Source organism: Pyxicephalus adspersus, chromosome 5 (genome assembly GCF_032062135.1).
Source record: "Pyxicephalus adspersus chromosome 5, UCB_Pads_2.0, whole genome shotgun sequence".
NCBI lineage: Eukaryota > Metazoa > Chordata > Amphibia > Anura > Pyxicephalidae > Pyxicephalus > Pyxicephalus adspersus.
Window position 1 is genome coordinate 83,641,183 of NC_092862.1, and position 27,929 is coordinate 83,669,111.

Here is a 27,929-nt window from a genome sequence, read left to right on the forward strand (position 1 = left end):
AAAATAAATGCTGCTATAAGAATTTTGAGTTTTAATTTTTTTTTAAACACACTGCTATTCTGAATACACACTGAAGTGACACTGACTTTACTATGTCTACAGTTTGAAGGTTGGTGGCCAAAATAATTTTTTATCTTTCTGCATTGAAAGTATCCTTTGCAAATTTTTTACAATACTTGTAACTATGCAGCAACTCTTGAGTTCCTAGACATTGGACAGATTATTATGCTAAAGCTAGTAATGGTTGGTTTTGGATTTATCCACTCAATTAAGTGGATACAAAATTTGATCATTTCTCTATTTCAAACTTAAGTTTCTTTTTGTTTTTCTTTAGTAAGTGCAGTATAATAATTCCTGATTTACGTTCCTTGGTGCTTTAGAATTAAGTAAACCGCAAAATCAGGAACTAGACCTAAACTTCTACTCTTTTTTTTTTTTTTTTAATCGATAACCACCTTTTTTTTGGCAAATACTTAATTTACAAAATGTATTTCTATATTACCTTTAGGGCCTCTTACATGATTGTAAGTGTTGGTCAGGTAGCATATTGGAGTGCAATTCATTTGCTTGTTTGATTTTCATCCTGCAATTTGATTTTTCTTTTTCCCTTCAACAAATGTTAACTATTTTGTTCAGAAATGATGCAGAGTAAATTAAGAGTGCATTGGTGTTGGAAATTATGGAGACAATATGTAATGTTACTTTTAAAACTGTATTTGAACTTTTAGGGCCCATTAAGACTTAAGACCATTAAGGCATTATTTCCTAATGACTCCCCTCAGAGCAGGCATATGAACCACCAAAAAGTTGCATTTTCTTTTTTGTGCTTTGGGGTGTTTCTTATCCATCCCATTAATGGGCTGACTAAAACCAACACTTTACTTCAGCTCAAAGATCTAAGTGTACCCTTAAAGCAGGTTCTAAAATAAGCAAGTGTTAATTCCTGATATTTGCCTAATGCTCAGTGTATTGCAAAAAAAGTAGTAATGTTTGTGTAACAGTGATACAAGTCCTTTTTGTTCTAATGATTGCATAAAAAATTTACATTTTACTTAGATATTTATACATATGACAAATTGGAGTCTTCCATGTATACCATGATAGTTCTCTTAATATGAGGTTAAAAGCAGTATATCACCTTGCCAACAGAATTATAATATTTTGCATCATAACTTCTTTATCGTGATTTGTATTGTATCATCAGATTATTTTCAACACTGCTGTATAACCTGTGGCACAGAGTGCTTGGTTTAAATAGGCCCCAACTTATTGGGTAATGTCAAGAAAATATTTTTCACAGCAGTCAGGTTCAGCCTGTCGAAGTAGTGTGCAATGGAAGATTCTTGGCTACTGGTAAGTGTAATTCCGGATTTAATTTTACCCTCAAAAATTTTTTTTCCAGGAGGCAGAGATAAACGAGGAGGCCCAATTTTAACATTTCCAGCTCGAACCAACCATGACAGAATAAGACAAGAGGATCTCAGAAGACTCATATCGTATCTTGCTTGCATACCTAGGTTAGATATATTTTTCAAATTAAAGCTGATGTTGCTCTAATTGGCATTTTTCTTACAAGCTTTCTTGTGTGTGTCTGTGTGTCTCAACCATTTTAGGGACAAGTTTTTAAGGGGATTTCTGCTAAATTTTGGAGATTTACTATTTTTTTTGTGTCTCGGACAGAAAGTCAATGGAATTTTCCACAATCATACACAGTTGGAGAAAAATACATAGACAGTGGTTTTACCCTGCCATTTCTTGGCCAAACAGTTCCTAGGACACAACTGTAGAAGCAGAAAGGTTACATTTGTTCATTATACCATTACTGATTAAAAAGTCTGTAACCCAAGTAACATTTAACTTGTTGGTGGATGATAAGCTACCATAATCGGTAAAAATGCACCACATGGAGAAAGTTAAATAATTTTCATATTTACGAAAAAAACACTAAAAAAAGTTTATCCAACAAATATTAACTCTTCTTTTAACCCTGCTGTGTTCTGTTGGGAAACATTTTTATTCCTGTTGAGCAGGTTTAGCAAAATGTCCTTGGCAGTCCATTTATATTTAAAATAAATGGAAGGAAAATTTCAGAAGGTAGTTCATTGTCCTTTTAAACCATTAGAATATTTATGGGAAAAGTCCACTCTACATCAGCCTTCATCAGGAAATAAACTTTGGTGGCCTTTATGTTCATATCTCGGCTTCTCGTCTACATGATTGCATCTGGTTTGCCCTTGTCCATTTCCTGAAGTTCATCACCCTAAAATATTAAAACAAAGCAGATTATATGTTCCTTCCTTCTATGCTAAAACACATGGCTCACTGCTTTTTGTTATCTATCTATTTTCCCATTTCTGTCTTTTATATTATTGTATGGAGGCACATTTTTTCGTACTTCTTTTTTCCATGCTGTCCTGGAAACATCTGCTTTGCTGCTGGCCAATATTTGCATCATGGCACTCTAGCTATGTATTCCCATCTGGTGCAGCAGAACTTGTCATCCCCAGCCACTTGCTTCCAACTCAAATGGAAATCTGTTGTAGGTATCCTATATATCTGCTAAAAACCCCACCTTAAAGTTGACATAAACTCTTAACACCAGACTTAATATCCGATATCTATTCTCACCTGCACGGGGATGTCACTCCTTCCAGAAGCAGAGATTGTGTCAAAATGCAATAATTAAAATAAAACATTTACAGGACTCTCCCCAGAATTTTGTTTTAGGCTAGGTGGGGAAAAGCTTTAGGTGGGTGGCAGCCCCTATATTGTTATCCAACTTTTCAGTAACCACCCAATAACATCTGAGTGGTTACTGAAAAGTGCGGGGTGGTGCACCCAGCTAAAAGGCGTATATACTCGAGTATAAGTCGAACTGCGTATAAGCTGAGGTACCTATATTTTACCTTGGAAAACAGGAAAAATTGAGCCGAGTATACGCCGAAGGTGGGAAATGCTGCAGCTACTGGCAAGTTTCAATATTAAAAATAAATACCGATAAAATTGCATAATACGGTCATACCAACCATAATACAGTAAACAAATACCATAGTGAGAATTTAGTTGTTAGGTAGGTATACTACTTATTGTACCTAACCACTAAATCTTCAACCTCCCTGGTGGTATGATTCTGTCCGGAAAAAGTGGCTGAAAGCGGTACAAAGCCGTACTGCATTCAGCCACTGTAGCCCCCCCAGCGTTCTAATTCTGTCCGTATTTCCACGCAAAAAGTGGTACATTTTTTTGCTGGAAATTTATTTTATATTGTAGGCTTATAATTCTTAGGCATAACTATGTCCAATATTTAATAATATCTCCTATATTTATTAAATTTAATAATAAACTTTAAATGATAAAACACAAAAATCTGTTAAAAAAAAAAAAAAAAGGGAAAACGTAATATAACTGTACAGTGACATATATAATATATAAAGATTTCTTTGTATTGCACTCAATACAGCTATTTTGTATTGAATCCAATAGAAAATTATTTGAATTTCCTGCTGTTCCTCCTGCCTGCACCGACGTCACCGGGAAACCCCGGAGATCGTCTCTGTATTTGGCGGCTGAAGGCAGAAGAAGGAAGACGTGTCGGGAGGAACTGCGAGGACCAGCAGGACGCCGGGGGACGACAATGGAACAAGGTAAGAGGGTTTTTCTGATGTCTTTGTGTTTTTCAATTTGGCCCCTGTCCTCTTTCCGGCTTTTGCAGCCAGCGTATTTCTGCCTCAGCCTGATGACATTGTCATTATCGGGTGATGACTGGAGTATAAGCCGAGGGTGACTTTTTCAGCACATTTTGGGTGATGAAAAAGTCGGTTTATACTCGGGTATATAAGGTATTCATTCATTGCATATGGAAGTGGCCATCCTGTGTGTGTGTGTGTGTGTGTGTGTGTGTGTGTGTGTGTGTGTGTGTGTGTGTGTGAGACAGGTTGACCTTGCCATCCTCTCCTGACCTTCCTCTCTACCAACACCCCTCTCTCACTGCTCGAGTTCCCCACGCAGGCTTTCTAGCTAGTCAAAAAGTGTGTTGTGTTCTGTGATTGAATGATGCTGATGTCATATCTGTTAACTACAGATCAGGGCCACAATCACAAAACACAGATTAGACCCCCATATCAGACTACTCAGCAGTATCATCCTCACAGCAAAGGAACATTGTCACCCCTTATCCACATTGCCACCCGTCCCATCCAAGGAGCCTGTTGTCATCCTCCTCTGTGTTATAATTCCATCCATCAATTAAAAAACAAAAAACTTACATTCAGGAGTGCAGTGCTTTGCTTTTCTACCACTTGTTACCATTCCTGGATGGCTAGCGGTTGCCAGTAAGCACTCTGAAACAGTAAATGCCAGAGGTTTTTTGTTAACCACTAATATGAACTAAGCCTAAATTGGTATTGTACTTTATTTGCACTATTACACTACTACTGTTTACACACTTTACAAAATATGGGACACTAGGAAGCTGGATCAAAGCTGGGACAGTGGACATTTGGGACACAATATATAGACAATGGAAAAATGGGTCACACTAAGCCATCGGCATTAGATAGTTGAAACAAAGTTTTTCAAAACATATAATTTATTTTGACAGTTTTTAGAAGGTTTAAACAAAACTAAAACCCAGATAGATCAGTATAACAAGGGTTTATATTATCCGTAAGCCCAAGTTGAAAATGTGAGTTTAAATCTGCTTTAACTTAAAAAGTTACTTGCACAAAACATTAGGAGTGTAGGACACCACCATTCTGGTATTTTTTTTTAACATCGGTGGCAATCTTCTCTAGTGCTAGGTGTGAACACTGATATGACAGCACAAAAAGTTATTGATGCATAAAGTTTTTGCAAGTTTACCTGGCAAAGATGTTGAGCAATAAAAGGGTTAATCAAGCTGTAATCTGCAAAATAATGCTTTTGATAGTACATTTGATAATTTGTGCACACTCCACCTCATGATTTTGAGGTTTTTATTTTTTTTTTTCTTAATTTTTTTTGATACACCTCAATTGTGATCTATCTGGGGTTTACTTTTGGTTTGGTTTGCTACTGCGGCAAAACGCTTTGGCTCACTGTGGGACTAAAATGACCCTAGAAGTTGATTATTTTTAATTTCCCATACATGCAATCTGTGCTTTCATTTTTTTTGTGGCATTGGATATACCTTGGGCTAGTGAAGGGATGGTGATTTGCCTAAAACAAATATTGATAATTTTTAATTATGTTTGGCTTTTTGTGTTTTAATTTTTTGTTCATTTTTTTTTTTTTTTTTTGCAGTGAGGAGGTTTGCAAAAGGGGATTCACAGTGATTGTAGATATGCGTGGCTCTAAATGGGATTCTATTAAACCATTACTGAAGATTTTACAAGAATCCTTTCCTTGTTGTATTCATGTTGCTCTAATAATAAAGCCAGATAACTTTTGGCAGAAGCAAAGAACTAATTTTGGAAGTTCAAAATTTGAATTTGAGGTAAGTGTAGTTTGTTTTTTGTTTATTTTTGCTTTTTTTAAAAAAAAATCTATCGGGGGATTTGCCAGGTAAAGGGTAGGGGCATTTGCGATCTCCATAAATGAAACCTGTCACCACCTCCTTGCTCGGTCCTTTAAAAACCTTTTTTTTTTTTTTTTAATTTATAAATAAATATACCCATCCACCCCATGCACATACCAACACAAGTATGCCAGTAGGGCACATGAATATGTAATAAGAATAGTTGGTTTCTCTTCACTCAGCTCTTTTACAAAAAGAAAATGTGCAGTAATCTATTGTATTTGTATATGTGTCCACTAAAACAAGTTTTATAGGTTTTCATTTTGAGGAAATTGAATGGTGGCAGTTGGTTTGACTTACAGTAAACAATTTTATTTCAACTTGACAGGCCCAAATCCCATTCTTTGTGCGACTACACTCATGTATATCCAGTATTTCTGTAAGTTACCTATCCTCTTGCCAGCAGTCTTAGGATATGTTTTATACCACTTTGCCGGGAAAATATCCAGTCCTGGGGGTTTAACATAAAGAGGATCTACATAAAGGGACAATTTCTCCTTCAATACACCACATCCCTGATGCATACAAATTCCAAAAGAGCAAGGAAAATGGACAGTTAAAGTGTAAAAGCAATGAATATCAAATTATTATACTCCAAAAAGAAACAATGTTTTTAAATGCATTATGGGTTTTTAATCAGTTGTAGTGATAGGAATAAAAGTGTTTGGAAGATTCTACTAATACATTTAAAGATGGAAATTGTTTATATACACCCTAAAAATCCCACTTTTTTAGAAAAAAATTTTTCCTTGCTCTTTTGGAATTAGTTCTGGGGGTTTATTATTTGGAAAAGTAATGCCAGCAGTTTTTTCATCAACAGAGAATTTTTTAAGGAGAGGTAAATAAGGACCTTAAGGGGACAGCTGACAGAAAATGTCAAGAATAGTGTAATTAGTATAGTAAGATTAAAAATAATATAAAAAACATGTGGTTCTACTGGTCTAAATTCACCACTACCATGGAATACAGTCGTCAACTGGGCACGCTGTGATCTGATAAATCTAATGTACAATCCTCTCACTACGTCTTAATATTCATGGGAATTTAAAGCCCGTACCTTGACTTTACTCTGCACTCGTTACTCACTGTCCTTCCTATCCTACTTCACACTGCCTATACATGTGTTATGTCATTAACCCAAAGGCACGCCTGCACACTTTTAGCCACAGCTGGTCTGATCCTGTGTATGTCCTATGGGTACAGCAGATGAATTACACTCAGACCGAACTGTCACACTTTCTATAGGATCTAGAATAGTGTGGTTGCTAAACTGTACTTACATATGTATAATTTGTTTTTGTTATGCAATCACACTTCGGTTGCTTCGAGGCATATTGGTATTGTTTCTGCTCCTTCTCCTTGCCCTTTGGGCACCATATGTTGCTCCTGTTTGGTTTATATATACACTGCTTAATTCTACCTCGGTTGTCTCCTATTCTTCTTGTCCACCCACCCCCCCCTCTTTTTTTTGTAATTGTACTGCTGTGTAATTTTATGTATGTTCTCTTTTTTGTACTACCTTTTCCTCCCTCTATTTCCCTATAATTATGAAAACTGGTAAATAAAGAATGTTTTTTAAAAAAAAATGATAAAAGTTTGCAAACTCCCACATGATATCTCCTGGATCCATGTGGTAAGCTCCGGATGCTTTCTGAATATCCACAAATTGCTTCTTAGCATGTCAACGCTGTATTTATCACTTAGACCAGGGGTGTCAAACTGAAATACACAGTGGGCCAAAATTAAAAACTTAGACAGTAGCACCGCTACTACAATTCCTTGCATCAAGAAACAGTCCAATTCGGGGCTTAATATTATGAGTGGCTAGAACTCCCTCCTCACTGAATTAGCCCTGCTACTTCAGTTCCCTGCAACTATAAAACAGTCCAATGCGGGGCAACGCATAGGCAGAGAGAGGCCACTGGTCTGTACACGCGAGTGATGCCGCTACTACAATTCCGGGCATTACTTGCATCTTTAAAACAGTCCAATGCAAGGCCATGCATAGGCAGAGAGGCCACTGGTCTATAGATGCGAATGATGCCGGAAATTGTAGTAGCGGCGCTACTTCAATACAGCGGCGGGCTAGCTGCAATTTATATTTAGGATTCCTTTGGGGGCCAAAAAAAAAAGGACGTTGCGGGCCAGATTTTGACACCCCTCAGAACTGGTGTCCTGTAGACCCCTATCCAGTTTGTCAGTACATGTTGGTAAAATAAACAGCTGATATTAGAAAATTTTTGGAACAATTTTTAACCAATATTTACTTTCCAGGGTTTATCAATATCTGTAGGCATCTTTCCAGTATTGACACATTGAGAAGAAAAGGAGAGCACAGGAACCTCCTACCTCACTGCACAAGCCCCTTTCGAGCAATGATTTTAATGAATTATGGGGCAGGGTGTCTAAATACATCAATATAAATATCAATATTTTAATAAGCCCCCCAAAAAGTCTGCTGCTACTAATGCTTAGATTTATTCTGGCAAACTAACCATATTCACATAGTGAATGTAATACAATGCATTAGACAATTTTTGCCTAGAATTGCTGGGAAAATCCAACTGAATCTTACTTGGGTGAATCTGTACACTTTTTCAGTATGCAAATTTTGTCAAGTAAATCATGCACCAGTATTATTTTACTTTAAAGTCTGCTGCTGTAACTACAGTGGACCTTCCACTTCTGAGAGATTGGGTTCCATTTTTAAAACATTAAATATGACATTCCCTCATGGGAATCTTTCAAGTCCATGTGTTTTAATGACAGCAATTTTTTCCCACAAGGGAATGCCTGAGGGACTGTCAGAGTCCCAGTTCTATAAATAAAGCCCATAGTGATGTTGGTTTATTGAATAGGAGTTACTCTCCTGCTGACAACGTACCTTTTTTTTTTCGCTCTATATGATTTACAGACCTTTTCACAGACCTCCAGTGGCCACCGAGTGGCGGAGGTGCACCACGTTTATATGAAGGTTTATACATTAGGATAATGACAGCAGCACAGACAGACACAGATCTCTTGCTGCTGCAGCTGCTGTTGGTAAACGAAGGGTACTAATATTTCACAGTCCAAGTGTGGGTGTGCCCTATAGACCTCGGAGATCAGCTGTGCTGCTTCCTGCCCACCTTGTACTGTGACCTAATCCTACCCTTCGTATACCAGCAGTAGCTGCAGCAGCATGAGAACTGTCAGCCGTGCAGCTGTCATTATCCCAATGTACAAACCTTCATATCTCCCACACAGATTGTTGTAGAAACTTAAAATTTTCAGTGTACACTGAGGACCCGGACAGCTGATAAACCTAATTTAAACTTCTATAAATTTATAATTTCAGGTTCATACATTGGGGATAATGACAGCAGCAGGGACACAGACACAGCTCTCTTGCTGCTGGTGTACGAGGAGTAGGATTATTTCACAGTGCAAGGTGAACTGCATAGTATAGTACTGGTCAGGGGTGTAGTCGTAAGAAAAGAGGGGGAACGGTATGTGCCCACCCCACTACACCCCAAAGTGAGATCTTGATGCCAGAACCCGCCAACTCTCCCATCACAGGTCTGAGCCTTCAATGGGAAAGTGGCGGGAGCCTGCAATTCAAAGCCAGAGCCGTGGACCACCAAAGAATTCTTTGTAAAAAAAAAAAAGGAAACGCCGTGCCCCCCCCCCCCATTACACCCCTTTTTTCCTCCTTTAAAGCTAGGTGCCTATAAAGCGAAAAATACGGTATTCCCTTGTAAAAATGTTTGTGACTAAAGAGAACTAAGATGTTGAACAATTCATTTTTTATTTTGAAAGATGCCTACATTAACTAAATATTAAAAAATACATTTTACAGCAGATGATAGTTTAGGTGATGTACAGGAGATTATAATTTTTTTTTACCTTTTTGAAGATTTTTGCTTGAGAAATTGATTCGGGTGGGCGTGTACATTGATGTCATCGGCAGCACAGTAAGATAGCTGTATATATGTAAAAAGGCTGCTTGCCCTATTCTGCAGCTTAACATCTCGCTGTGCTTAAACCTATATATCTCCTAAAAACTAACATTTTCTGGGTGCATAGGGTACACCCATAACTATTACCTAATAGATCTAAAGAATTTCAAGATATGGGGATCACAAGAACATTGTGGTATGCTGTTTCAAAAGCAAGTGCGCCTAGGGGACTGGAATTTATAATGCTAATTGGGGACCCCTTGGGCCACTTACATAGCAAAGAGCATTGGGGTGGGGCCCCCAAATTTATTCCTACTTTTCACAAAATCATAACTTGTCATACTATGCTACTCTGTCTGCTTCTCTTCTTTGAACCCCAATTTCTGTGAAACGGAGGTATAGCAAACTGAAAATGCTGTTGCAAGTGGGGGACACTTGTGGCTAAACTTGTCTAAAATTTCATTAGCATGGCATCATTAGAATTTAAACTCTTCCTATCAAAACCTTCCCTGTTACACATAACTGTCCACTTTTCTACCTTGAACCCCATATTTTTTTAAATGGCAGGGTGTAAAACTAATCCCTAAAGTTTCATTACTACACTACACATGATGTCAGTCAAATTGTTCTGCGCTGTTACACATTACTGTCCACTTCTAACACTTGAACCCCAATTTCTCTGGCATGGGCTCATCTGCTATCACATGTTCAAATGCATGATGCTCCTAAATCATCACCACATTTTAACATTTATATAACAAAGGGTCACTTAAACCCTCGATCTCACGCAGTAAGAGCAGTATTTTCTTTTTACATTTTTTGTAAGGAAGGCACATGACCCAATCTTGCGCCTGGGTAGTGCAAGTCGGGTGACATGTGGAAGAACCCATAAGAAAGAAAATGGTGGTACTGGATGGAATGGTGAGCGCCGGAAAGAGGGAAGCTGAGCCAAATTTTGACTTTTTTTATTTATTTTTTTTCTTTTCTTTTCATGAAAGATATGCTGTAACTTGATATAGCCCTAGGGGCTACATCTGATGTTAGGCTGAAATTTTGCTGGAAGTAAGGTTGCATTTACTGTTTCCTCATGCTAGTAACCACTGCTGCTTGAAAAACTAGGCCTAAAAAGCCATCTGTTTTAAATCCCAGGTGCCGAGTAGTTGCCAGTATTTACTTGGGAACTGTAAACTTTTTACTGCTAATGTGAACTAAACTTAACTTGTTACACCACACTGATTACACTGCTATAAGGGATCACACTCTTAACAAAATGTGGGGCACATGGAAGTTGGATCAAAGTACCAGGCACTGAACATGTGGGCATAAAATACGATCTACTGGCTACTACTAAGGAGAAACAAAACGTTTTTATACATGGTGCCCTACTGTTTTAATATTGTCATATATATCATTTTTTAACTATGACCTTAGTTACACTTAAATGCTGATATGAGGCGCTTATGATTTACAGAGAAAATCACTATGTATAAACTAGATGCAATACTTTCTCATTTGTTGTATCTTGCAAACCTAATTTGTCTCATTAAGAGGGAGCAATAGTGTCTATATTGTCTGTAGTGTCTGTACACATAAAAAAAAAAAATCAATTCTTAACTGGTACAATATTTTATTACAAGATGCAAGCCTGACGTTTTATTTATATTGCAACAAATGGTTTGACTGGACTGTCACTGTACATACCAGTGTGCATTGTTCAGTAACAACTGCAGGTGATTTTTTTTGAACAACCCTCGTGAATACCATGGTTTGCGATCATGTTGATTACAGGATTGGGATTTGTGCATTAATGACTGATCTCAACCAGTGAGCTTTTTCAGTAACAGTGGGAATATGCACCACTCAAGTGCCCTCTTTATACTACAATTAAGCATACGTTAACATTTTTCACTCCTTAGTGCGCTGTGGGAATGGGTTAAGATTTAATGTACAGTGCTGCGTAATATGTTGGCGCTATATAAATCCTGTTTATTAATAATAATACACCTTTTCTTTTTATAGTGCAAAAAAGGCACTGCATTTAAAGGGAGAGAAATTTGGTTTCATGCACATGGCACTTTTTTGTATGAAATGTTTGGCTGCTTCTTGTAAAATTTTTAGATAAATATTCAGATTAAGGAGTAATACCTTAATAATTTTAACCTTCAACTACCTGGTAATATTATATTTACACAATTTTTCTGGATGAATTTCAGATTAATAGTGGTGAGATAAAATTTGAGGTAGGTAGTTATTTCTAGTAATCCCTGAAAATGCCTGAAAGTGATACCTATAGGTTAGTTTAATCATTTGGAGACCCACAAAAACAATGTGACTGTATTCTGGATTGGAAACAATGCTTACTCCTAGATAGTTTTAGCAATTTTTTGTTTGATTTTGGTGATTTCTGCAACCTAATAATGAAAAGTGGGCACTCCATAAATAACCCTCTTGATAAACTTTTGCTTTGCTGTTGGTGTCTGAAAGTTGCCATTGCAAGTGTGACTTTCTAATGTATAACAATGGATATCTAATATCCAAGGCCTCAATAAAATTTTATATATCACTATTTTTTTGTTCTTTTATTGCTCAGTGTTTTCCTCCAAGTTTTAACATACTGACTAAATAACTGAGTTATTTATTTAGGTACATTAGGTTTACTGAACTAATTTTTCTTTTTTCTTTTTACAGACTAGCTTGGTGTCTCTAGAAGGCCTTACCAAAGTTGTTGATCCTTCCCAGCTAACTCCTGAATTTGATGGCTGCTTGGAGTATAACCATGAAGAATGGATTGAAATTAGAGTGGCATATGAAGATTTTATAAACAATGCTACCCACATGCTTTCACGTTTAGAGGAGCTCCAGGAAATGCTTGCTAATAAAGAACTGCCACAAGACTTAGACGGTGCCAGGAGCATGATTGAAACACATTCCCAGTTAAAAAAAAGGGTCACAAAGGCACCAATTGAAGATCTTGATAATGAAGGACAGCTCCTTCTCCAAAGAATTCAGAATAGTGAAAGTTTTCCAAAGAAAAATTCAAGTTCTGGCAATGCTGACCTTCAGAATTTTTTACCCAAAGTTTCTACTATGTTGGACAGGCTTCATTCAACAAGGCACCATCTACATCAAGTTTGGCAACAGCGAAAGTTGAAATTGGACCAGTGTTTTCAACTGCGATTATTTGAACAAGATGCTGAAAAGGTACTTATTTTATAATCTACTCATTTAAGAAGTGAAATTGTAATGGCATTACCGTATATACTTGAGTATAAGTCGATCCGAGTATAAGCTGAGGTACCTATTTCTACTTTGGAAATCAGGAAAAAGTGACTGACTCGAGAATAAGCTGGGGGGGGGGGGGGGGTATTCTGCAGCTACTGGCAAGTTTAAATATTCAAAATAAATACCAATAAAATTTACATTAATTGAGGCATCAGTGGGGTATATGATTTTAAATATTTATTTCAATATTACTAGCAGGGCCAATTGTGCTTAGAGTAAACATTTCAAACGATTGTTTCCATATGGAGCCGATGGGGGTAAATTTGGGGTAGAATCATTTTCTATGTATAGAAATACATGGGTAGGGCAGCTAACGCTTGCCAAACACCTTTATTTAAGTCAACAGAATTGTGCTGCAAAACCAGTTCTAAGTGCAGTTTGTTATAGTGGTGGTATAGTGTGTCAATATGATGTGTGTACTGCTGCATTATAGGGAATGCAACACCTACTCACTATTAGCATTAACACCGCTCTGATACACAGCCATATGTGAGCCCTGAAACCACTGTGTTATCTGTGTGGGAAAATGTGTGCAGTTCATTTTTTAGTTTTTTTTTTTCTTTTTTTTTTTTTTTTTGTGGTTACATTGTTCATTTGATCATACAAATTGTTTTCTCTTACCTTGCAATTTGTTACACATAATACATTGCAATATACCTTTATGCACTTCTCTCTATAACAAATTCATAGAACATGCGGAGGGTCTGAGCTCATTATAACACAGCCTATCGAGGACAAGTCTATCAAGCTGTTATAGACCAACAACCCGGATTCAGTACGTGCTCCGTACAGAGCCTGTGCGTTGTGGTGTTGTAAAGTGGGCGCAGCTTGTGCGTGTCCCGCACAAGCCACGCCCCATTTACTGACGTTAGGCGGCACCGTCTCATCGGCAACACCCGCATCTTAATCGAGGGAGAGACCCATGCACCTGAGTGGAGTATAAGCCGAGGGTGACTTTTTCAGCACATTTTGGGTGCTGAAAAAGTCGGCTTTTACACAGGTATATATGGTATATAAAATATATTCTACAGAAAGTTACAGAAATTAGTTATTACACCAATCAATTCAGTATTCCCACAAGCAAATGTTTCTATCTGTGTCATATAAAGCAGTACCTGAGTTTGAGGGTCATCAGACATTTGTTCATGCAGGGCTTTGCGTAGAGTGAGATGCCTGCTGGGGAGAGCCATGTTTTTTATATTTTCACTCCCATTTCTCTGCCTGGAGAGCTGTCAAGCTGCTGGTCTTTCCTCAAGTCTGCTCTTACATTTTCAGAGCGTTGCCCATCTGTTTCCCACTAAAGAGCAGTGGTTATACACACAACACCGGTATCTACGTAAAATCTTTATTTTTGTGCATTCAGAAATATTACAATCCCGAAATTTAAAACAATTCAAAAATTGTTAAAACAAAAAACAAAGCATTCATGGATGTGCATGCCAAACCTCCCAGTAACGCTAACTCCAAAAGCGTGTAACGTAAGTACGTAGTCCCGCCATACAACCTAGGCTCCACCTTGCACATTTGGTCTAACCAGACGCCATCAGAGGTTGAGACTAGGATGTAAATTGAGCCTATAGGAGTCAACAGTCATTTTCATTAACCCTATCACTTTACCAGATTTGCTAATGTTTGTGTTTTCGGTGGCTTTACTGCCCCAGTCGTCTCCATAGCCCCGCTTGTCACTTCTAAAGCAGTTCCAATAAAAAAAAAATAAAAAAGACTGCTTTGCTAGTTGTTTGCAGCCACTTACAAATGCCTGGAAAAGACTAGCAGTTACTGCCTTTTACTGGGTGCCTAGTGATTGCCAGTGGGCACTCAAGAGCAGTAAATGCCACAATATGTACTCCTAATGCGAACAAAGCCCTGCTTGTTAAACTACATTGATTACACTCTTTACAAAACTTGGGACACATGGAATTTGGGTCACAATACACAGGTACAGGACAGTTGAAATATACAAAGATGAAGGCAAAATGTGACATATATTGTGGCGGGCCTTAGAAAGTTGGAACAAAGCATAGTGGCATAGTAAAAAGGTGACAGAATTATAGGGGTTATAGAATGTGCTAAATTGTCTTGTCTGCCCACTTTTTGACAACCTGGCTAAGGCTTCCATCCAACCTTGCTGAAAAAAATTTGTCTTAGACATCTGATGTTTTTTTGTTGAAAAAAAAAGTTGATTTTGTGAGTATAGGTACGCTTTATCAGCTCAGCACTTTACATAGAAATAGTCAGCCTAAACCTCGTAATTTCGTAAATTTAGTAAATTTAGTAATTTCTATTTATAATCGATTATGCAACATTCCCTCTACTATCTGGAATCTTAGGAAGTAACTTCATAATACTTATTCAACATTCCGCACATCCCTCCAACCACCTAGTGTCCAACAGAGATGATGCTGTTACCTATGATACACCTGTCTAAGGCATTTCTAAATTAATGTTAGGGATTCTTTGTTTTCTGTGAAAGAAATGAAGGAGATAATCTCATTACGTAAATTAGTAATCATATACCAGTGTCTGGCAGACATTGCCCCACCTTCATCTATGCAAACAATTGACAATGGGCCTCAGGTTCTTTAAAGTACAAAATGTATTTTGTTTTATCATATCTATAGAAAAAAAAATAGTTTTCAGAACAGCTTCTAAAGGCTCAAATGGGAATCAACAATGAAGTGCTAAAGGAAAAAAAATGTTAACTTAGTGATACTAACATTTAGGAGTATTCACTAGTAAGCATTTCACGGGGCATTGCTTCCCTTACCAGCACAGTTCCACAGGTCAGTATTAAATGTTTAGTTGCACGAGATTTAAATTATCACCATAGTTCTGCAAGGCATATAGGCCTTAATATTTCACCACTTAACTTTATACAGAAACAAATACACAACATCAGAAAAAGGTAAACTTAACCTTCCAACACAGTGATATAAGTAGATGTCCTGGAACTGTAGTTTTTAATTTTGGAAATACTTTTTACATAAGTTTTTCCTTTTCCTTCCCAAATACCAATTTGTTCATTAAAAAGACACAGATTCATTTTCCATTATATTGTCCATCATCCCAATGGATTTGAAATTAAACGAATGAGATGCAGTTAAAGTGCAAATGTTTGGCTTCAATGGGTCAAACAAAAAATATTGTATAAAATCTTTAGGAACTCATACCTCCCAAATTGGAAAGTGCCAAAAAGGGACATTAGCAGTGGACGTGGTCAAGTGGGAGGGGCATGTCCGAGGTGTGACTGAAGCAATATAGACACCTTTGACTAAAGTCCATATAGGATATTATATTAACACCTAATAACACAGTAAACCCTGAATTTAAAATTACTGCATCTTTAAGAAATATTCAATAAACTTTTGTTCTGTTGGTGATTCTTTTATAATAAATTGGACCAACAAGGGCAGTCGTCTAATTTTAAGTCACAGTTCCATATTAGCTAACCAATCAATGGATCCTACAAAAAGTTTGGCAAAAAATTGGATGATTTTCCTTTACCTTATTAACACTCATCGGTAAGGTTTTACATTGCACCAAATTCCTTTACTCACACACCTAAAATAGATAAGTTTGTCATAATGCAATTTCATTCAGGAAAATTACTATTTTTTTAACTAGGTAAAAAATTGTTTTTGATCCTAAATATGGATTAAATTAATAATCTAATCATCAAGGATAGTGTTTTAGGTTGCCTAGCCTGGAAGAGATAATTATGTGATCAAGTGGAGGGATAGACAGGCTTTTATAGGCAGAATTTTTTTAAAAAGGAAATATTAATTTTTGTAATGTTATACAGTATATTCCTATACTATACATAGATCAACTAGGTAATAATATACAAGCAATCAAAGTCTGTGATTACATACACTTATTTTCACATTTCAAGTAAAAATATCAACTTCAGTTTTTTGAAAAGGACTTAAGTCCCCGACGCATTTCGCCCTTAGGCTTCTTCAGGGGAGGATTGAGATTGAAGTTTAACTTGAACAATAAAGATTTATATAGTCCCAGTGATACAGAGTTGATAAAAACATCTGCAAGACTTCCACGCCAAATGATCCCAATGAGGGAAGACAAGAGCGGCTTGCTGCTCACACCTCGCATGTTGTCTACTTTCACCTGAAACTGATCCAAATCCCCATATGGTATGGTATGGTATGGTATGGTAATCCAGTAAATCAGTAATCAGCACTTGGGCTGACAGTGATACTGTGCAGTGTAAACCTATTCCCTCACTCCTCTAACACCCTAAAATATACCTGAAGCTAAATCTATACATGTCTCCTTTACTTGTATTTGAATCGGGTGAACTCATCTGATCTCAATGACTTAATGATGCCATATTTCAGTTAGGTTACCATACATAATCTCCCCTTTTTTCCCTCATTGGGATCATTTAGCGTGGAAGTCTTGCAGATGGTTTTATCAACTCTGTATCACTGGGACTATAAAAATCTTTATTATTTAAGTTAAACTTCAATCTCAATCCTCCCCTGAAGAATTCTAAGGGCGAAATGCGTCAGGAACTTGAGTCCTTTTCAAAAAGTTGATATTTTTACTTGAAATGTAAAAATAAGTCTATGTAATCACAGACTTTGATTGCTTGCATACCATTAGCTAGTTGATCTATATATGGTATAGGAATATAATGTATAACATTAAAATAAAATATTTAATTTTGCCTATAAAAGCCTGTCTATCCCTCCACTTGATCACATAGGTAAAAAAAAATGTCATGAATTCCCCTGGTCTTGAAATCAAACCCTTCAATAAGCTTGGGACTTTCCTGGATAGGAAATGGGGCAGTGACCCTGTGCCCCCATTTCCTATCCATATAAAGTCCTCAGGAATCTGGTTTTCCCTAAAAGAAAGGGGGGTGGGCAAAAATTGTGCAGCCCACTCATATTTGGGAAAAAAACACATGCCTGCACCCAGTTAGGATCTCTTCCCCCACAACGTAGCTGGCGCTGTGTGGGTGTGTAGCGTATTTGAAATCTGTAAGCCACCCTTTTGTGTGTATCCCCACATTGTCTCTACACTGGAGTGATGCTCCCAGAAATTGGTACCCTGCAATAAATGAGACAGTTGGAAGCTATGGGCGCTGGAGTATTTTTTTATACACAATTCCCTCATTTCAGGACCTCAAAAGTAATTGGACCAATTAATGTAGTTAAAAATAACATGGTCATTTTTATTCATTGAAAATGCTTTGCAGGCAATAACTTTCTAAAGTCTTTAAATCATGGACCAGACACAGGGTTTCCTCATTTATATTGCTTTGCCAAGCCTTTACTTACTGCAATGGGTTTCAGTTGCTGTTTGTGGGTCTTTCTTTTTGAATTTTGGTCTTCAGCAAGTGAAATGTGTGCTTAATTGTTTGACTGAATAGGTTATTATACAGCAATTTCTTTGCTTCAATAAACTCCTGGATTGCTTTCGCTGTATGTTTTGGGTAATTGTCTGTTTTGTAACGTTTTGTAACAAATCATCTGTTTTGTAACGTGCCACCCAATTAACCTGGCTGGATTTGAGCATACAATATGTCTCTGTACACATCAGAATTCATCTGGCTGCTTCTGTCCTCTCACATCATCAATACACACTGGTGATACCACTAGCAGCCTTTCATGCCCAAGCCAGTGCACTGCCTCTGCCATGTTTTACAGATAAAGTTGGATCTTGAGCTGTTCCAAGCCTTCTGTAAACTTTTTTGTTATTCTTAATTTTAGCGTTCAAGAAGAAGCATAGAGAATCCCCTAGTAATATGGTAGGGAAGCACCCTTTTGGTATGATTACAAGAAAGCAAGTAGTGGATAAACTTAGATTTGGTGTATCCAAAGAGAGGGGTCTTTTTACTTTATAACAAAGTAGTGTCAGTAAATACCAAATTTTTATTTAATCTCATATACAGTGAGGAACAACTAATACAACAAGATTGTTGTCATGCATTCATTTATACATAGGCTCCCAAACAAATATATTCACTGTTGTTCGAGTGAACATATTTTAGAGACCTGTCCGCTCTCTCAACAGCCAGAAAACTATTTAAAAGACTTAGTTTTTCTAGTACCTCTGTTGCAGACCAACAACTATTGGAGTTTTGTTGCAGATTTTATTCTGCAGTCAGTGATTGGGCTCCACCAGAAATCAAAAATCCCCCATAATCTAAATAAGTGGGACAATAAACCTCTGTTGAAGTGGCTCTTCCAAAGAAAAGTGTTGTTTGATATAGTTCTACTGATTTTCACCCAATTTTCATCCTTAGTCCAATGAATTTAACAGATACATTACTTAAATACATCCCCTGAAGAAGCAAGTATTGCGAAACATGTTGGTATTTTTTAGAACCTAATTAAAATCTTTGTATCTCTGCAAGCTTGCAACATATACTTATGGACCTAGGTATAAACAAATGTATACCAACCCTATTGTATTGTTTTGAACTGAAAAGACTCTTCTTTTTTATCAGACCAAATCTATGCACTCCTCACTTAGACACTGTGGAGATTTTTTTTTTTTTTTAAATGAAAAGTTGTCTTTTTATAGTAGACTTCGATATTGATATGCCTACCTCCTAGCAAGTGTTCTTTACTTGGCTGGATTTTATGAAAGGGTTTTTCTTCACCATGTTCCATGTTTGGATGTTCCAAGCCTTGTGAGGTGGCAGGTGCAGGTGGCAGACCCAGTGGTGGCAACCCTAAATGTTATTGCTACCCCAGGAGAGCAGCCCATCTAGTAAGGGTGGGGAAGGCAATGCAGGAATGCATAGACAATTGGTTCTCATGGGGGATTGAAGACTAATAAAATAGTTTGTTGCCCGCATCTCCTCAACCAAATTGTTTCCTGTCTACCTGGTGCCAGGGTTCAGCATGTGGTGGATCGAGTACTGGGCATGGGCATGACTCAGATGTCTTGGTCAATGTTGGAACCAATGACAGGATAAATGGAAGCTGGAGGATGCTTAAAAAGCAGTTTAACGAACTAGGTTTCAAGTTGAAGGAAAGTACCTCCAAAGTTAGATTTAGAGATGAGCAAATCGAAGCTGACAAAGTGTAATTCGATCCTAATTTCAGGAAAAATTTTCGTTCCGAATCCGAATTTTCTCGCGATTTGTGCTAATGAATTGCAATTTTTCGTGAAATGGTGGCTACACGTGTGAGGACTTTAGAGATTCCACTACGATTTCTGGGCACTACAGGGGATGAATGGAGACTTGCCCAAAGATAGTGAAACTCTAAGAATACATGGTGCAGCGCTGCAACAGCAATCGCATGCTCTGCTTTGGATTCTTAGATGGACTTTCTCTATCTAAGAATACGGGGCACTAAAGGGGATAATGGGGACAAGTCCCCATTCATCCTGTGTAGTGCCCTAAGATCGTAGTAAAACTGCCGAGGTCATCTGCAGTTCAGTTTCACAATGTGACGTCACGTGGGAAACTGAACTGCAGTCCTCTGCAGTTCCACTACAATGTCCAGAAATTACAGGTGATGAATGGGGACTTGTCCCCATTTAGGATAGTTTCTCTATCTAAGAATACCTAGTAGAAGTACTGCACGGCAACTGCAAAATAACTAGAAATAGCTGTTTTTAACGCGATTTGCCGCAAAAAAATTCGGATCGAAGCGAATCTTTTCGAAAAATTCAGAGAACCGACTAAATCGAATTTTTGAAAAATTGGCTCATCTCTAGTTATATTTTCTGGAATATTGCCTATGCCATGTGTAACACGAGGCAGAGGTTAGACAGCTAAACACATGGTGTAAGTCCTGGTGTAAAAGAGAAGGGTTTGGGTTATACATCCTCATAAAGTTCACAGTTAAAAGGGGTGGCAGAAAGGTCAGACAGGTCAGTCACTGGGGGAGGGTTATAGATAAATATAGGGCGTTTCCCATGTTACACGCAGACATTGGATTGCATAGTACTAATTGTACTGAAAAACAAAGGGATTTGGCTAACACTGCTGGTAAATGTTGCAATGATTTAAAGAGCCTGTTCACCAATGCTAGAAGTCTGGCAAACAAAAAAGGGAAGTTGGAAGCCTTAATGAATGGAATAGCATTATGACTTAATTGGTATTGCTCAATCCTGGCTTTGTTCTTCACACAACTGGGCTGTTAACATTTTTGTTTTTTCTCTCTTTCGTGAAAAGTCAAACGAAAAGGTGATGGTGTCTGTATGTGGGAGGTGATCTGAAAGTGAATGTGAAAGAAGTTGTTAATGGAGCAAGTGATGAGGTTGAGACATTATGGGTGGAGTTGAATATGAGGATGTAAAATACACCCCCCCATCCCCCCCATGTTAAGGAAGAAATAAAGAATCCACTACTAGCACAGATAGAAAAGGCTGCAAAAGCTGGCAATGTTTTATTAATAGGAGTTCTAACTACCCTGACTTTGACTGGAGTAATGGCACAGTAATAGTGAAGGTTACAGCAAAAGGCAGGAAATTAATGAATTAAATACAAGGTCATTTTATGGTACAGTTTATAGAAGCCCCAACTAGAAATGATACTCTGCTGGACGTATTTTTTTCTAACAGTGCAGAGCTTATAACCATAATATGATTTCATTTAATGTAAGCTGTACACAGGAACCAAAATCAGGAAAAATAAAAACATTTAATTTTAAGAGAGCAAATTTTCTAATATTAAGGGCAGCTCTCTGTGACTTGGACTGGGAGAGAATATTGTCCTCAAAGAACACAGTACAAAAACATAAAAATGAAGGCTTGCCTTCATAATTTGAAAACTTTACAGAATATACCAAAAGATGTGAAAAGATAAAATCTGCAAAACTTGAAAATGAAAGACAGATTGCAAAGGAAAGTATAAAAAGTAAGGCAGGAAATGAAGCCATTTTTTAAAATATATCAATAGCAAAAAGATCAGATCAGAGCATGTAGGCCCCTTTAAAGGATGTTTTTGGGTTGATAACTGGGGATAAAGAAAAGGCAGATTTACTTTGTTTTTGTGTATACAAAAAGTGTCAGAGCTATAGTCCAAATTACTAATAGCAATGTCACTGTCTTAAATGAGCCACAATGGCTTAAAATTGATATGATTGAAACAGTTGGGTAAAATTAAGGTTGACAAAGCACCAGGACCTGATGGATTACATCCACATGTCCCCAAAGAGCTGAGCTTAGTTATTTCAAAGCCATTGCTTCTATTTTATAGAGACGCTTTATTCACTGGCATGGATTAGCGTAGGGCCAATGTGGTTCCTACCTTCAAAAGGACAGCAAAGTCATTACCAAGTAACTACACACTGGTAAGTTTAATGTCCATAGTTGGAAAGGTCCCAGAGTGTTTGATAAAGAACCACATGGAGGAGTTTCTGCTAGAAAATATTATAAGTGATAGACAGCATGAATTTAGGAAAGACAAGTTGTCAAACAAATATATTCTCCTTTTTAGGAAGTAAGTAAACAGGTAGACAGTGGAGTAGCAGTCCATATAGTGTACTTGGACTTCGCTAAAGAATTTGACACAGTACCCAATAGACAGTGGGAGACGCGACGGGAAATTTAAAATATTTTGTATTGGATTTAATACAAAATAACTGTATTGAATCCAATACAAAGTAAAAATATAAATATTTTATACATGCTACTGTACAGTACTGTACTGTATTATTTTACAGCTTTCAGTATTTTTATGCAGGCTTGTTTTAACAGATTATTGTTTTTTTTTTGTAATTTAAAGTTTATTATTAAATATTGGACATTTTTCAGCGAGTTATGCCTAGGAATTTTAGGCCTACCATGTAAAATATATTTCCATGCAAAACAATGTACCGCTTTTGGCGTAAAAATACCTACTTACTTAATTAGACCGCGAGGGAAGTTAAATACATATAGGATGTCTATAATCTAAAAGCAGTCCTGGATGTACTGTTTGATTGGACAGCCAAGTGGCAAATGACATTTAATATTGAGAAATGTCAAGTTATGCACTTGGGGGCTAACAACATGCATGCTTCATTCTGTCTAGGGGGAATACATTTGGGTGACTCTGAAAGAAGAGGATCTGGGGATTCTAGTAGATCAAAGACTTAATAGCATGCAATGGCAAGCTGCATTATCTAAAGCTAGCAAAGTACTTTCTTGTATTAAAAAAGGCATAGACTGCAGAGATCGAGACATTCTCCTGCCCCTGTACAAATCATTGGTAAGACCTCATCTGGAGTATGCAGTCCAGTTTTGGGGAACCAGTTCACAAAAAGGGTATTGTGGAGTTTGAGAGAGTGCAGAGAAGGGCAACTAAAAAGGAATTGAGGAACTCCTCTATGAAAAGAGGTTAGCTGAACTGAATCTCTTGTCCCTTGAGAAGAGACATGTAAGAGTGGATATGATCACCCTTTATATAAATGGTCAACATAGAGAACTCGCTTCCTAACAATTACCTTAAGATCTTTACAAAGAATAGGAGGGCACTCTGCGTCTGGAAGAAAAGAAGTTTAAGCCCTGGATAATGAAGGGATTCTTCTGTGAAAATGTGGAAAAGGCTCCCTCATGGAAGTAGTTTCAGCAACTAATATAGATTGCCTTAAGAAAAAGCTGGATGCTTTTCTAGAAGCACAGAATATACCTGGTTAATAAGGGTTTAAAATAAAGATAACAGAGACTGTTGATCCAGGGAACACCCCATTGCCTTATGGAATCCGGAAGGAATTTTTTTCCCCCTGTACAAGGGTTTTTTTGCCTTCCTCTGGATCAACTATGTCCATGGGGTTTTATATCTGGGATATGTTTATTTCCCTAGTTTTTTTAACTTGATGGACTTATGTATATTTTCAACCTGACTTACTATGTAACTATGGAATTGATCCTGCAAAATTCTACTACAGTAGTCTTTATTATTATTAAACAGAATTTATATAGCGGCAACGTATTACGCAGCGTCTTCCATGAACATTCAGGCTTTTTGCGTGGCTTCAGTTCACCAGTGCATTTTTTTTTCTCAGAATGTACCTTACTGTAGATTTGGCACTCCTAACATTCTTGTAATTTCATAGATGGATGTTTTTCACAGCCTAAAGATGGTCTGTTTCACCTGCATAGAGAGCTGCTTTATCTCTATGTTGTAAGGTTCACAGCAAAATCCTCAATCCTCAGTGCAAACAAGACATCTGGAATCCCCTTCAGACCTTTTATCTGCTTAATTGATGTTGAAATAAAGTTTGTCATATAGGTTTCGAGTCAATTATCCACTCGAATGTAGCTGTCCTACCCTGATTTGTCTCCCGTGTTTTGGACCCTCTTGTCTAGCATCTGACCATGAATGGCTGACAAGTTTCTGAAACTCCATTTGGAAAAACCAAAACTCATCCATCACCTCTGTCCCCCCCCCCCCCCACTTCAAATTCTCCCCTTGACATCTTTCCAACTGCTTTTTACATGTTTTTTTGGCTCACTACTCAGACATTGTCTTGGTATCCGCTTTAATTTTGCACTGTCCTTCACTCCCCACATTCAGGACATTTTTTTGTAATGCCACTTCCACCTGTGCAGTATCTCCAAAATAAGTCAGTTCATGTCCCCAGAGACCACAAACTCTTGGTACCTGCTCTTATCTCTCCAGTGGACTACTCCCCCATTCCCTTCTCTGGTATCCCACTTCTCTTCATTCTTTCATGAATGCTGCATCTAGAATTATTTATTCTAGCCCTCTACTCCTGGTCTGCTCCCCTCTTTTTGACATACTTTCCTTTTTTTTATTTCTATAACCAGGTTATACCAGTACAATATTAAAATCAGATTATCAATACACTCATCAACAAAGATAGACACAAATATTACAATAATAACAACCAGTAACAATGTGTACATTAAATGTTACTTCAGTGTATGTATAGGATAGACCATATATGTAAGAAAACTGGGTGTCAAGTGTGTTTTCTATGGAAATGTTTAGGATGACGAATGGAAATGGAAAAGGGAGTAGAGGGTAGAAAAATGACTGAGAGTTGTATTTTTGTTCATTTTATTCAGAGGTATGATTGGGTGAACTTGCAGTAAAGTCTTGTTTTATAGGAAGCGATCTATCCTATATTCAACAGTTTAGGTAAACTTCACCCAAAAAAAACATGTTTGTTTATTTTCCTCAGGGTTCCTATCCCTCACGCACACCAAATCTTCCATTTGCCTAATATCATTGACTTTATGGAGCCAGTGAGTGATGGTCAAAGGGCATGAGCTCTTCAGGCTGCTATGCAGATCTTTAACACATCATTAGATGCCATTCCAGCTACGTCCTTTTCAAGTTCAACACTATAACCACCGATAAAAATGGATAAGTTTTGCTACATCGGACCAATAGGAAGACAAAGACAAAAGGGGTTAAAAATGTACTATGTTAGTTGTATAGTACCGCAGATCTCAAATCTAGGTGTTCAGTTTCATGTACAAGAGTAGTAAAAGGCCACTTAGCATTTGTGAGAAAGGGAGAAGCACGATATAGAAAGAGAGAAGCAGGATATACACCCTGCTGTCTGCATGCATCTTTAAAGAATGAAAATGTTTTGGAACTCATTTTAAAGGGGTGCCCAATATGGGGTGTTTGTGTAGTGATGTCGTTAGTTGAGATGAAAACATTAAAAGGAGATAATCTCCACGTATTGATCATACAAGATTATTATACCATATGTCATCTGGAACTTGGGTGGAACAAATCAGAACTTGCAGAAGGTTACTGAATATTTATTATGTGTACACAGAGAATATAGTAAAAAAACACGGGGTCAGGTGGTAATTTTTATATTATCTGAGTAGAGCTTTCCTAGGCTAGAAAATCATAGTGCAGAATTAAAAAGTCTAGAACATTGGTTGCAAAATTGTTCACATGATTTAAAATAGTGTCCTCCTTTTCTTGGTAAGTCACTTAAAGTTGTTCACATTCTTCTTAGGCTGTCTTCCCCTGTTGACAGTATGCTTTGGCTTTCCCATAAACTTTGTCAGGGCTTACATGGCCGCGTTAAAGCAGACCTAAACTCTAACATTAGACATAATATTAGATATCTATTCTCACTAGAATGTCAGTCCCTCTTACGGCATGTTCTTACATGTACAGCCTACAAATGCTTTAAAAAGCTGTGTAAAAAATAGTTTAAATGAAAATGGATAGGTCTATATTTGGTGCAGGCTTTAGGCTTTTATGTTTGTTCAGAAGCTTTATGCAGCTTTTAGGGTCGTTTTTGCTGTCTAAACGTCTTCATAAACTTACAAACCTCTATAACGACATGTTTTTTTGCCTGAAAAGAAGCTTTCCCTTTTTCCTTTTTTCTTTTTTAGAAGCTTAACAGCTAGGTTTTTTCAGAAGCAGGTCAACATACCTGGCTGGCTGTGTCAGTTTGCATGAAAAATAAAACATTCATTTATATGTATAGAAGCGGCCATTTTGTGTGTGGGAAAATGCCTTGCCCATCCACTCCTGACTCTGATCACAGCACTTCCTCATTGCTCCTCACCGAGGCTCTCCAATCAGTCGGCATGTCTTCTCTGATCAGTTGGTGATGATGTCATAGATACAGATCAAGTCCACCTCCACAAAACATCAGGCCCCCCCATCCAATAGCCATATCCAACCCCTTCACAGTATCATAATCCTTCTCCTTCACGTCTGTAAACCTTGCTGTCACCATATTCACCATTGGTATACTAATTCTCATCGTCACCCCCATCTGTGGAGCCCATTGTGACTCCCATCTACCCTCATCTGTTGAGCATCTTGTTACCCTAATTAGCATTGTCACCCCCACCTTTGGAGCCTGCTGTCACTCCAAACTTTGTTGTGATCCCCCATCTCTGGAGCCTATTTGCACCATAATCTACGTGGTCACTCTCTTCAGTTGTGCTTGGTGACTCGAATAACTAAATAAACCTTCCATTCAGGTGGGAAGTCACTCTGCTGATGAACTGAGCTGACCCCCCCCCCCCCCCCATTCCCTTGCATCTGTGGGTAATGGGGGTGACAGTGGTGATGCTGAAGAGTAAGAAGTATCACGAGAGGGAAAAAAAAGCACTAAACTTGTTACCAATCGGGACAGTGGGAGTGACACTAGTGACAAGGGGATTTTCAATAAATTAAAAGTGAATTTGTTTTAATTGCAGTGACCTGCAGAGGTTGTTTTATCTTCAAATGAACCTGGGCCCAGGATCTGGAAAGTAATGCCAACTACTCCTTTCCTTCTAACATCAATCTTCACTACGCACCATTGATGGGAGGGGGGCACCAGCAATCCTGCCCTTTGTCTGCTATCATGTATTCACAGGCATGATGCTCTGAAACTAGACCTAATACCACAGTGGCTATCCCTTTTTTTAACATAAGTTTAAAAACTGAATCACAATACACGGCACCGGACAGTTTGGGTATAATACAAATTTTTTTTTAAAAAATCATAGAAAAATTGGACATATTAAGAGACGGGTATTAGAAAGTTGGAACAAATTATAGGGGAAAGGTAGAAAACTGACACAATAAAAAAGGGTTACTGGATATCTATGGTAAAAAAAACTGGCAGCACAAAATTTCTTGTCTTGCCCCGCCCACTTTTTGACCACCCAGCTACAGCTTCCCTAACCCGGCTAAAAAAAATTTCTTGGGCAAACACTGTCTAAATATTCTTTTTGGCGGGCACGTTGGAAATTATTTACCAGCATTTTTCATTTCTTCTATATTTTCTTTTTCTGATCATTACCAAAAGATCTGGATTTTTCAAATTATTTTATTTTTGTCTAACTCTAAAATCCCATATTACAATATTATTTTTAGAATTATTATTAGCCTGGGAACTCTGTTCCATCTACCCATTACTGCTTGGCAATGATTCAGGTTTGCTTTAGTGACCATGCTGTATGTGTATTAGTATGTTTTTCTCATTATTGGCCAGTATATATTCCTAATGTCATAGTTCATTTCACTTGTGTTTATATCCTTACACTCAGACCATTGACATATACCTGATGAAGCAGGCCAGTCCTGCAAAACGTGTTAAGGATTGGTAAAATTTAAAATCGAATTGCTTTGTTCCTCAAATTATTTTTTCAAACGTTTCACGTACATTTGATGCCTAAAAAGTCCCACTTTCCTTGAACTTTGTTCCTGTCACAAACTTGAAGGTTTACCTACTTTTTGTCATTGGCCA

General features: G+C 37.6%; 1 protein-coding gene across 1 annotated transcript in view; it reads left to right on the forward strand.

Annotated features, from left to right (window-relative positions):
- The window catches only part of TRIO (trio Rho guanine nucleotide exchange factor), a gene marked incomplete at its 5' end in the record, with an annotated part of 463,708 nt that overhangs the window by 16,012 nt on the left and 419,767 nt on the right, over window positions 1-27,929 (forward strand). The window contains 3 exon segments of the mRNA XM_072411970.1: window positions 1,403-1,517; window positions 5,281-5,473; window positions 12,181-12,693. Coding sequence (XP_072268071.1) covers window positions 1,403-1,517; window positions 5,281-5,473; window positions 12,181-12,693 — 821 coding nt within the window.